A 13,649-nucleotide genomic window follows, 5' to 3' on the forward strand; every position below is an offset into this window, starting at 1 on the left:
AGGGGGCGAGGTCATGGATGCGCACCTCTGAGGAGTCCCATAATAGGACGAGACGACCGTCCAGTGTTTCCAGGTTTTCCATGGTGGTCTAGCTTCAACTGACTCATGATCTTAACCATTGAAATTACTATAATATCCACAAAACCCATCTGATACTAACTCATTAAGTCTATTGTTATTATTCGTATTATGTAATTTAGTATTATAATTCTTCTATTACGTCATCTTGGTTGTTCCCTGTTTACATTTGCTCACGTAACTAGTACTTTAACAAAAAAGTTCATATATAGATATACGATTGTACAGTTTGATAACAAATTCGTTGAAAAGAGATCCCTTCACTGAACTTCATGATTTTACTAATTTTAGATACGTCTCTTTTTTCCTTTTTTTTTCAAAACGAACTTCAATTTAGATAAGAATCAAAAAATCATCATGATAGATCAATGATTTAATGTTTTACGGAAATCGTAGTAATTTAATAGTTGAATTCATGAGTCAAATGAAGCTAGACCACCATGGAAAACGTGGAAGCACTGGACGGCATTCGCGTGCAAGGCCAGTAGGTCTTGGGTTCGAACTTTGCGGGATAGGATCGTGGATGCGCACTGCTGAGGATGATACGACCATTTAGTGCTTCCAGGTTTTCCATGGTGGTCTAGTTTCAACTGATTCATGAATTCAGCTATTAAATTATTCGAATACATCAGTCTATTTGATTTCAATTATACATTTTCTACCTTTTTAAAAATACACTATCCTCTAAAATAGATAAGTATTCATGTCTAGAATTAACAGAACGACTTAAATCAGATTATGATGAATGAGAACTGTTTGACGATAACTCTATAACTTTCCTTGTTGTAATCATCAGTCTTTATTCTGTTAATGTTTTTATTTTGATTAAATAATCCCTCAAGTATATTGTTAAGTATGTACTTTAAATTTTCCTCTTTAGATATGGTAAACATCCTTACTTTTTACCTACTTACTTACTTACACCTATTGCCACTTGTGTGAGCATAAGTCTCCGATCAAGACAGTAAGCAAATATGCTATAGATATAGTAACTATTCAGTTTTAAAAGAAATCAGATCATTTTTCTAAGGTCACTTTAATAAAGTGTATGATTTTCTATCTATTAGATGAACTACAACCAGAAAAGTGTTTCATAAGCATTTAGTCTAATCTTATTATTTTTTAAATTGTTTATTCTGGTCAATGCTCTTTTTGGCAAGGTTATTTTCTATGGGCTGAAGTTATGACCCAATGCTCAACTCTTCTCTTTTAACCGGGCTTAAAATGGATAGTAACGCTAGAAGAGTTACAGGTGGGGATGGTACTTCTACGGATCATGATTTAACATACAAAAAAAAAATTCTCATCATATAAGTAACTAATTGTATTTCTGAATAAAAACAAAAAAGCGAATCATATTTTCTTTTCGATGAAATCGCTTCACTATATCATTGTACTTATGATCATTTGATGAATTAAATTAGATTACATCATAAAGTGATCTGTTATTTCAAATATTTAAGTAAGTTGTATTATAATCAAGTATTTGAAGAAGAAGAAGAATTGGAAGGTAAGAATAATTTACAGGTCAGAAATTTGAATGATAACTGGTCAATGAACAAATATGAAAGGAAAATAAAAACGTTAAAAACAATTGGATAAACTTTTAGTACATAAAGATTTTTAGGGATTATAGAATCTTTATAGAAGAAGAATGTATTTGCGAAATCTCAGCGAAAGAATTATGAAGTGAATTCAACGTTTTGCCTGGTAATCTGGTTCAAGCTTTTTCAAGGAAAATATAATCAAACAACAAAATTATCGAATATAAATAGGTATATGGTTCTCTGGTTTACTGTATACTGAATAAGTTATCCAATCAACGTTAACAATGTTTAAGTTAGGTATTTCCATTAGTATGTAAGAGACATGTGATGTGAAACGAAAAGTGTTAAGATAACAGATTGTGTGTAAGTGATGTGAGAAGTGAATGAAGAAATTTCATTCAACTATATATTGTCTTCGCTCTGTGTCTATTAAGAAAAACATATCAAAATGACACAGCATGCATTAAATGAAGATAAATAAATAAGTAAACAAGATAAAAGACTGAATTCAAAGAGGAATGTATTTGCAATTGAAAGATTAAGTTATTTTAATGTTCAGACAAGCTAACTGATTTGAAACCGTTGATTAGTTAATATGATATAGACAGATCAAATGAAATAAGGAGTTCAGGTTTACTTATTAATTATTAGCTGCCATGGGACAGCTAGTTGTATTCCATCTCTCTTAATTAATACTGTTTGGATTAGCCCATATATGTAGGGCTTCGGCTGTTATACGTTCTTTGTAAGAATTAAAGCCTATTTGAATGATTCTTGTGCCATTGAAATCATACCACATGTCTCTTACACATTAGTGTAAATACCTAAATTAAACATTGTTCACGTTGATTGGATGACTTATTCAGTATACAGTAAACCAGAGAACCATGTATCTATTTATATTAGATAATTTTGTTGTTTGTTTATATTTTCCTTGAAAAAGCTTGAACCAGATTGCTAGGCAAAACGTTGGATTTACTTCAAATTCTTTCGATGAAATTTTACAAATACATTCTTCCTCTTTAATGACTCACATTAACTCGGCGCCCAAATATTATGAAAGTATTCGTTCAAATTTAGACGAAAGTTCTTATTTAGAATCTTTGTAGTTTTAAATCACAAACTATTCTTAGCTAAACTATCAATTAGAAATCTGAAAGCATTGAACAACTCAACAATCGTCTTCTCCAACCTTTTTTTTGATTTTTTTAAAAATCTCGGGTCACTTTTATTTTATAATCTGACTCTATTCTTCTATAAACCCATATATTTATTAAATAACTATAAATACGAATGTAGAGTTTACGAAATGATTTAGGTGTTTTTTTCTTTTAGCTGGATAGTTTGATTGTAGAGCTTTCATTGTTATTTTGAACAACATCAAAAGGACAAAACTTCAGGTTGAAGAGAAGTGTTGAAATTTCTACACATTTGTCCTGTCGACCTAGATCTTGGCTGGTTATTGTTAACTTTTAATCTATCAATGTCTACCTCTTTATTTTAATTGCATCTCCTTTTCGTCTAATTCTTGGCTCTATATTTATCTGTGGTTCATAGATTGGAAGTAAACGATTATATCCAAAAGAAAATCTTCCTTATTGAATTCTCCTTAGTTTTATGCTCCTTCTTTAAGATGAATACATTCTTCAAAACGTTTTTTAAATAGATGACCTGATAATATACATAAATATAAGTTGTAGTAGTACCCAATACTCATGGGATGTTTCTAAATTATAAGTTTGATGAGGTTTACTTAGTCACAATGTTTAAACCACATGAATTGTGTAAGGACACTTGAATCTTTTGATATTTAAAACATTAAAATCTTTTTATTCATTCAATTGTTCATTAATAATTTGAACATTCAAGCGCTAATCTAACCTATTCCTTAAGCAAAATAAATCATTTTGTTGAGTTTATATTTCATGTTCAGTTCATTTGATAATGAATCATATCAATTAGAGTATCATTAGGAAAGGGACCAGGTATATCTTAACAATTGTTTCTTCTGAATATAAAACTCTTCTATAGTATACACTAGTTAAACCTAAGACATTTGATTCATCAGTACTATTTCTTTCTCTTTTATCAAATAATACTTTAAACTGTTGTCAATATACGACGAAAACGATCTAATATCCACAGAACCTATCCATCGAAATGATCTGACTTTTCAGTTTTTATGCTTGACAACAGAACATATATAACTTGTAACTGCCTTATTTAAAAATGAATAATCAGTTTTCAATATCCCAATATCTTTTATCATTTTCCATATAATGAAAGAAACTCATTCTGGTTATGAGATATGTATTAGTATTCAATGGGAATGGTTACTGATGTTGTATCATCTTATTTTCGGCAATTAAACATGAGTTTCTAAACAATACAATTTATGTTTTGACATGTACATCGATGTTTCATTATCAATTTTTCATCCTTGAACTTGAACTTTATTTATTCCTTCATATCAATCTCTCACACATACACACATACACACACACTCGCACACATACGATTTGTTACTCAGTTAAGTATTTCCATGTAGTTGAATTCATCACATGATTTGTAGTCAACTGACTCATTTTATCCTATTTTACAAAAAATCAACACCCAAATATGATTGGTTTAACACAGTATAATCCTGATTGTTAAAAGCTATATATTTCTTTGATAATTTTGATTTTGATTATTACCCTGAAGAAGTCCAGACAAGTTAGCTGGACGAAACGTTGGAATTAGTTAAATTTCAATCGCTGAGAATATTTCAAATATAATTTTCACATATAATGACTTCTCTATACTCGGCGCTCAATTACTGTCAAACTATTCGTTCTAATCTTGACGAATATTCGTATAAATTAAACATATACTATAGGTGTTACGTCATTAACAAAATACTCGGAAATTTCAAGTATCAAAGAAAATCTACGTCATAGTATAAGGGTGTGAAGAAAAGGGAAACAAGAAACTATGGGAAATATGAAAATAAGTTTTCTCATTGGTCAAAAACAGGTAAACAAGTGATAAAGACAACTTTTAATAATATTAGAAGTGTTAGGTTCATTGGATTGCTCTAAAAAAATAGAGTTAAAGCATACACTTAACATTTAGGGTGATCTTGAAATACACTGCTGATAACGTAACTCGATCAATACTGACTAAGTATTTAGGAATAAAACAGTAAGCCAAATTAATGCTTCAAGATGTGTTTATCGAGCCCGGTTTCTGTGCTGAGATTATTATCTGCTCCTAACTACCAAATAAACTAGCGGATAAACTTTGAAGTATATTAAGCATTCTGCAGTGAATCACTGCTTATGAATAAGGCGATTGGTCCGCGAATGTCCTGGAAGGGCCGAGAGTGGAGAGAATCAACTCCCTCTCCAAATGCTCTCACATGGCCACGCGTATATAGCTTCTGCAGGGGAAGTCCTACTCACTACCTTCTCTCGGCATTACTGTTGTGTACGAAATTGAGAGGACGAAAAGCAAATGTTTGGCATTCTAACCGGGTTGGTGGACATGGAGAGTTCATCTAGGGGAGTTGGAAAACCCTGACTCCATATCAATAGTGCACATGGGCACCAGCAACCTGAAGAAACAAATGTCGTATGAACTAATCGTTGGTCACCGGTTACCATGGGACTGCATCTCCTCACAATGCTCCACTTCCTTGTGGATCAGACCTTCAAGTCGAAGGCTCTGGGTATGGCCCTCTAAGAAAACCATCTGCTTCGGTTTGGACACCCGAGTAGTATCACAGCCTTCACATATATCAAATGAGATTCGTGTGGCGCATATATATCTGGTGCCCTTTTGTACCAATATATATGTGTTCAAATAAATAAAATAAATAATAAATTCTAACTACCCAGGTTATTGATATCGCATGTGACATTTAAACAACAAATAAGAATGTTACAGATGTATCAAAATAAAACATAATAATTTTGAACTTCTAGAGTTTAAAACGTATTTAATGAAGCTAATTCTAACATGCTCTTTTAATCATTAAGTATTACATTATAAAGTCAAAATATTCGTGACTAAATATGATAAATGTGAACTACGGGCCTGAAATGTGGAGAATGTAGTTGATCGATCTTCAAATTTATATTATCGTTCGGTATTGTACATTACATAATACCATGTTATATAAGATCTGTGATTATTGCCACTTCGTCACAAATGTTTGTCTTCAATAAACCGAATGCACTACAATATCTCCTAAGTTAACTCTGTTCAATTTAGAAATCTCAGTGTAAAGTATTTCAACGGGTTTCCATTTCTTATTTCTTGATCGATTCTAACGATAAACATTTAGTGGTGGCCAGTTAGATGTTAGCAGTTCAGAAAATCGATTTCTGAATGATGTAAATTCTTTTCGATGTAAACTATCAGCAGCCATGCTGTCTCTGTTTTTGGCTTTTTTTGTAAATTGTACAGAGAAAGGTCATAAACATTTAATAAACTCATATAATGATTTGTTAAAACAAACAAAAACAGATAATTTTTTGAAATATCAAGGGACAGGTAGCCTAGATACTAGAGCTGACCGCCATCAACTACTTCCAAGTTATTGATACCAAAGATACTTGATTTTATTAAGAAGAATAAACTAATAAATACGGGAAAATAAAGAATACGTCTAAATAGTACTATTTGAATGTTGAACATTGTTGAAGAAAATACTCAATCATTCATAATGGATAACTTTACCAAACTTTAACTGACTGCCTCCGGCAAAATGTCTGGTCATGAAAAACTCTTTTAACTAACGATTTGAATGGTGTTTACTTAAACTTCATTATATCAAGTAGTGGCTATTTGTACACTATATAACTTTATTGTTCGGTTAAATTTTGTCAGTTAGCCATCGTTTACATTTTATTGAATACTGTGAAGTACATACGTAATTCTATTTTGTAGCTGGAAGCATAAGTAGTGGATTAAAGTTTATACTAAATAAAAGTCAAGTATATTTAAAATTCAGTTTGATGTAAAATAAATTTGTACTATTTATATGGATAACTATGCCTAACAAAAATGGGAATTGAACCTGTGGTATTATAAGCAGAGATAGATAATGGCTAGCAGTGGAATCCAGGACGCGCGTCTCGTCCTATTTAGGACTCGTTAGCTGAATGTACCTGCATGTCAAAGTTGATGTTCACTGTGAGACTCAAACCTAGAATAGTCCGCATCAAATTCCATCGCGTTATCCACTCAACTACTGAGTCCTGATAGCCACTTGCTTGTGCAATGGATTCCTCTACTAGCCACTATCCATCTTTGCTTATAATGCTTGTGGGTTCAGGCAATATCGAGGCAATACGCACATTATGCACATATGCTAATAAGAGACATCAATCGGAATATTCAATTAAACAATATCAAGTGAACTTTAATTTTATATCCTACAATTTCACAATTGTATTTCTATCGTTATTGATTGGATACAAATTCGTCAACTAGTTGTTCTACATTCTTGTCAAGTTATACTTTATCGTTAACCAACTGAAACTGTTTCGTTCTGGTATGAAACCACTCAGTAGCTCATACACAATACTCCACCTAGGATTGAATCTAGAACATTTGGTCATGAGGTTAATACATAATTGTCAAAATAAATCGAACATTATAGAGTAAATAAACCGTATTAACCGGTATTTCTTTTTATAATCCAATAGGTATTACGTATTACAGTTTAATAAATAAATGAAAAGTTTTCCCATTCAACTGTCTCTTGTCAATATCTAAATCTTTAAACACTATTAGTTTACCTTTAATTTAAGCGATACTTATTACAGACCCTGTTTCATTTAGACGACTTAACATTTTGAGTAAATATTTGGTCATATGAATCTATCAATTGAGTATGACTTCAAATATTTGTTTCAGCAACCAACTAATGAATATTTTTTTGTTTATGTATCCTATGAAATGAGATCAATCCTTCTATTATATCAATGGTATATGAACAATGTGATTGTTTCCACTCTTATCATGGTTGTATCATGAATTGAAATAAAGGATAAATATATTTAGTTGATACTTCCTTTCAAGACTTGATAATTCCCATTGGCTTATCTGTCAATACTCTGTTACATTTCATTTAGGAAAAAAGAAACGAATGACAGATAAGGTCATCAAAGTTTGATGAAGGCACAAAGAACAATGAAAACCTTTGACAGAAAAAAAAGAATTTTTTTGTCTTGATTTCCAAATTAAACAAATGACTGTAATTTGTTTTTGATAGAGTTTTGCTCTGTGAGCTGGATGATTTAGTCGTGGAGCTTTCATCATTCTTCTGAACGACATCATCAGCACAAAATTCAGAGAGAGCGTAATATGCTTCTGATTGTTCGAAAATGGAAGAATTCCGCCAAATGGCAGGCTTCTACTCGAGAACAACTGTATTTTCTCCCCAGCATGTTCTACCAACAGACTTCTAACTGAAGTTTGTGCTAATGATGTCGTTCAGAAGAATGATGAAAGCTCCACGACTAAACCATCCAGCTCAGAGAATAAAACTCCATCAAAATCATTCACCTGAGCTACAAATCTTTTCCACCATCTCAAGACTGTAATTTGCATTGTCTCTCGATTTAAATCAATAATCATTTTATACTATTAAATTAGTACAATTTCTTATGATTACAAGTAAAATAGAACAATACTGGTTACAAAGAATGATTTGTCTTAAAAAAGATAAACATAGAAGTAAACAATGGTCGTTGAGCAGAAATGTATCTTTGATTATAGTCAGCATTAAAATGCATTATTCTGTTGATGATACTTGATGTATAGTCTTCAGCTATAATGTTCATAACAATTGACATAATTAGCATGATTGTAGAAAGTCTGTGAAAATATTTATCATCAATTTGTAGATCAATATTAATTATTGATTTATTTCATTTATTATATATTAATTATATTATAGTATGTTCCAGAGAAGAATTGATCAAGTTATTACAACAAAACAGAATACGGATCAAAGTAATGTAAGTTCCTGTTAATATTGCTAGATAGATGTTCTCATATATATTTATATATAATTAATATCCTTAGAATTTAGCGGAAGTAAATGTATGTTTTCAGGTGAATCATTGATCATAAAAATGTATTATTCCTAACATAATACTTGAAACGGAACACAAACAGTCAAGTCACAGTTAATTAAATAATAATTGACCTACGAGCTAATCTCCACTAATTATATACGTTTATTTGTACTCATATTTTGCGTATCAACATATTATCTTGATACCTAGTAAATCTATTCATCGTACTATTGACGTTATCTTTTGTTTCTAATCTTTTGAGGGCTTAAGCCAATAATATAAGCTCGTGATTACTGATAAGTTTTGCTAATTGAACGTTATATTCAGTTCCTAAGCTCTTCTAGTAACCCTGAAGCTAGAACTACACAGCGACCTGAACACGAGAGAAAAGGTGCAAAAATATGTGTGAATCACTTTACTTCGAAGGTTCATTTTATTATAGAAAGTATAGGGTTTTTACAGTATTTTCGATGTCCTTGGGTTTCTCGAAAATTCTAGGATTCTACTAAACATAGTAGCAGTATAGTAACCAGCCAATCAGAAATTCTACATGTAACTTGTCACTTTCTTGATGTTTCTGGCTAAACTTCTACTGAACGCTGATTGGATAAAATGCTTCCTGAGTATTTCTTGACTTTTGCGAGAAGTTTTCCGGATCATCCCAACAATTAGATATCACTCAGGTACATCATATCATTGACTTCACTTATCAATTAACATTCTATTCACTGATTTTGACAGTAAAAAACCGTTGACTCATTGAATGATCAAAAATCTACTCTATAACAATCTCCTAGTTATTCACAATCATGAATGAGACTTTTAGATTTTCTTACAGCATCAAACTCACAAAATGTCAATGCGCATTTATTTGGTATAGAGTTTTGTAGAAAAAAAGTTATTGACGATTTAAACTGATAACAATGAGGTTGTATGAAAGGAAAATGACACTAACTCTTTATCTCTTTTGATGGGGATTATTTTCCCCTTTATTTAGAATTTCATTCCTAATCAAATGAGTTTATTATTTAACATACTGAACAATAGGAAATTCTAGTCGAAAAAAACCCTTTCTTAAGAATTCCATACACAATACTCTTAAGAAATTATCTCAGAGCTTTATCTCGTTAATATGTCAGAAAGAAAAAGACCTTTATAAATATACTGTTGGCATGACAACAGACACAAACATATACTGATTTCTTTTCACATAAATAAGATTTTGTTGACAAAATAATATTGTCCAAGGTAATAAAAAATAGTATCTTTTAGCGGCCCGGGATCTGACTCCAAGTAGATCACATGAAGGATTGTTATTGAATGATTGCTGTGAAAATGTATATGTCGCCTATCCCTCGTATATAATCATCGACTTAAATCGCGTTAGTCAATAACGGAATTAAATAAGCCAAATACGAGAATGAATTTCGAATACATATATTTCATACAAACTTTGATCTAGACAAAATATCAGAGAAGCGAAGAGAAGAGAGTGAAACCAAATAATGCACAGTGGACAAGGCATGTGAGCCAACTCCATTCAGTCAAGCGTTAATTAATAAATATTTATAGTCACTCAAAATTAAACTACAAATAAGTGATGAATAATGGGATAAGAAGAGCACATACATATGAACTCATATAAAAACAGACATGATTGATAAGCGAATAGTTAACAAGATCAAAATGTGACTCAACTAGAATGAATTGATTGACCTGTTCGAAAGCTACAATAAGGTATATGGGCTTAATATAATAACCGACACTATAGTCTAAATAATGAATTTATTTGAATTACATTATTTTTCATATGGTCTGTGTATACCAAGTTCTTACCTGCAAATTTATTTAAAGTTTATTATGCATAATATTGTAACCTAATAACTAGAGTTCACGTTGTTTTACGTTCGAATCCTGTCATAACTCATATCTAATTGTAGCTTTATTTATCAATTCTATAAATTAAAAAAACAAACAAACATGTTACTAAATATTCTTATCTTTGATAAACTTGTCAAAAGCCATAAAAAAACCAACGACGAAAAATGTTGTCGTGAATAATTCAAAGAAAAAGAAAAAAGAGGATAAATAATACCATATGTTGAAACAAACTAACCATCTAACAAAGAATATATATATAGGAGAATATCCCCTTCGGTACATTTGTATTTTAGTGACGTAGAAACCGATGAAAAGGTAGAAAAAAACACGATCAACAACTTACCATCATCAGTAACGTATAATGTATAGTAACCATTTTGATGGAGTTTTTTTCTCTGAGCTGGATAGTTTAGTCGTGGAGCTTTCATCATTCTTCTGAACGACATCATCGGCACAAACTTCACAAACTTCTATCTGAAGTTTGTGCTAATGATGTCGTTCAGAAGCATGATGAAAGCTCCACGACTAAACCATCCAGCTCAGAGAATAAAACTCCATCAAAATCATCTACCTGAGCTACAAATCTTCTCCACCATCTCAAAAGTATAGTAACCATGATAAAATTAAAATTGATTTTAACCTAACTAAACAAGAATAACAATATTATGATTGTATTGCATAGAAATAGTTTTTAAATTAGTTATGTTAGATTTAACAACTTTTTCTTTTATCCATATGGGTATGAAATGATTATGAAAGAACTTGTCTATTCAAATGATCACATTTTTTTTCTAAAAAAAAAAGAAGCGTTACCTCAAATAACTGGACTCATGTAAATCATCTGATTGAAAGTTTTAGTCATAAAATTAGACTATTCTTCTTTGAAGATATTGGGAATGTTAAATTCACAGAACTCATTTAGTAAATATTTTGATTTTGTAATTCTATTTTAAAAATTTGAATTTATTGGTTTCGCTCCAAAGGTGCTCATTTTTGCCTTCAAGTTGTATTTCTCACTTAGGAGGATCTTAAATGCTATTCGTTTATTGTATAATTTAATATGCTGTTTTGTAAAGCTTACCAAGGACCTTTTTTATGTTGTATATATATGCTTGATTTGTGCTTGTTGTTATTATTGTTGTTCATGCTTCTGGCTGCTTGTGGAATATATATTCCCCTCTCCTGAACTTGGACTTCATTCTCTAGTTAGCGGGGCTTTGACGAGTCGGAATAACTAACGTATCTGTCATTGTGTCACAGAGTCTTTGTTCCGTTCTCAGATTAGTTGAACTCGTAATCTCTTCAAACATAGCAGAAGATCATTTAGTTGAAATAGAATATATTATAACACGACGGTTATCATGAAAAATTTGTCAAAAAAAAAATATATATATATATAAACCTGGAAAAACTGTGACCCTTTCAGCAAGGAAACTCTTTATCTGAAATTAGATTTTAGAGAGGATATAACCTGCAACATTCTAACGCAACTACTTGAAAGACATATTGAAGGACATTTTACTACACCAAGTTGCATATGATCCTCTCAACTAAACCAGTACTTGCACAACAAATGAAGGATAGATTACCTATGATGGTTTCCATATCGATCGGTGAACCAAACTATTCAGAGGGCTTCATCCTTGCTTCCTCGCAGACGTGTGACGGTAAAACTGGAAAAAGATATCATGAAATATTTTTATATTTATATGTAATAGAGAAAACTCTAGGTAGAAAACGCTTAAAAGTTATTATTCATTACTAACTAGTGTAAACTAAAGAACCGCTTAAATGTTTGTGAGTAAAGAGTGTCCATCCGTGATACGTTTACATTTCGGTGCTTTTGACAATGTTTAAAAAGTTAAGTAAACCAAAAAAATTTAACTGACAGTCCTAAATTCCATCTTCGACAAGTGATCACTTAGTACATGAAACAGCGAATGTGATAACAATCAGGTTTCTCCATTATTTCTGATAAAATACATTATAAATGGATGATAAAATTAAGATAATGATTATAAAAGGCATTAATGGTGATTTCGGATAGTTTGTAGAAAATCTCATATTTGGGTTTTATACGGATCGGTACTTGTAAACAAGGAGTATCTATAAACTTGAAAGGGTCACTGCTATTTGTACAATAGGAAATTAAATTATTAATTATCATTATCAGTGATGATATTGTTTAGATATTCGTGTCTAGGCTCACTAGTGACTAGCTTCATGAGGGAATTCTCGGAGTTCTAGTGAAAAGCCGTGACAAAACTGAGCTAATCCATGTCGGGTAGAGACAGATATCTACCTCAGTACAATGGGAGATGGTAGCGCGGTTTCGTGAATTGGTTGAGGTGAGAGATTAACACCTTTGGATGCCGGTCGGCTCAGTGGTCTAGAGGTTAAGCGTTCGCGCGAGACTGAAGACCCTGGGCTCAAATCTCGGGAGGCGGGATCTTGGATGCATATCATTGAGGAGTCCCACAATAGGCCGTCCAGTACTTCCAGGTTTTCAACGGTTGTCTAACACCAATCGGTTCATGATGTCAATCAAAAACGTAATAATCTTCACAACCCAATACTGATAACTAAGATAATAAACTGAAATGATTTATTTTTCAAAAATATATAAAATTTACAGTTTTTTTAAAAAATTATAGTTTTATACAATCTTTAAATAAATTATTTATTTTAACCTTGATAGGTTCACGGATCAATAACACATATACACAAAAAATAGTCAAAGTTCTACTTTTCATCTAATACAGGTCTAAATGTCTCATGATTAATAAAGAATGATTGTAGAAAATCAACACCCCCAAGGACCCCAACCCCAACAACAACAACAAAATGCACAAATATATAACCTTTCATTACAGAGAAAACACAAATTTTGTAACTCTAACAATCTACTCAATTTTATTTAAACAATTCAATTCATGTCACTTAAAAGTGTAAAATAATCACTCATACAAAGTTTGTTTCATGTTTTGTTTTTTTTTTGTTTCTCTTTTTTTGGTTACTAAAAAAGAATAGATGCAAACCAAATGTTTCTATCCCTATTGAATGTTATTCAGAT

The 13,649-nt window shown here is 31.4% G+C and overlaps 1 protein-coding gene across 1 annotated transcript in view; it reads left to right on the forward strand.

Moving 5' to 3' along the window:
* The window catches only part of MS3_00010504 (uncharacterized protein), a gene marked incomplete at both ends in the record, with an annotated part of 70,948 nt that extends 57,658 nt beyond the window's left edge, over positions 1–13,290 (forward strand). The window contains 2 exons of the mRNA XM_051218881.1: positions 8,575–8,635; positions 13,275–13,290. Coding sequence (XP_051072610.1) covers positions 8,575–8,635; positions 13,275–13,290 — 77 coding nt within the window. The remainder of the gene's footprint in view (positions 1–8,574; positions 8,636–13,274) is intronic.
* Positions 13,291–13,649: the final 359 nt, after the last annotated feature.

Source organism: Schistosoma haematobium, chromosome ZW, assembly GCF_000699445.3.
Source record: "Schistosoma haematobium chromosome ZW, whole genome shotgun sequence".
Taxonomy (NCBI): Eukaryota; Metazoa; Platyhelminthes; class Trematoda; order Strigeidida; family Schistosomatidae; genus Schistosoma; species Schistosoma haematobium.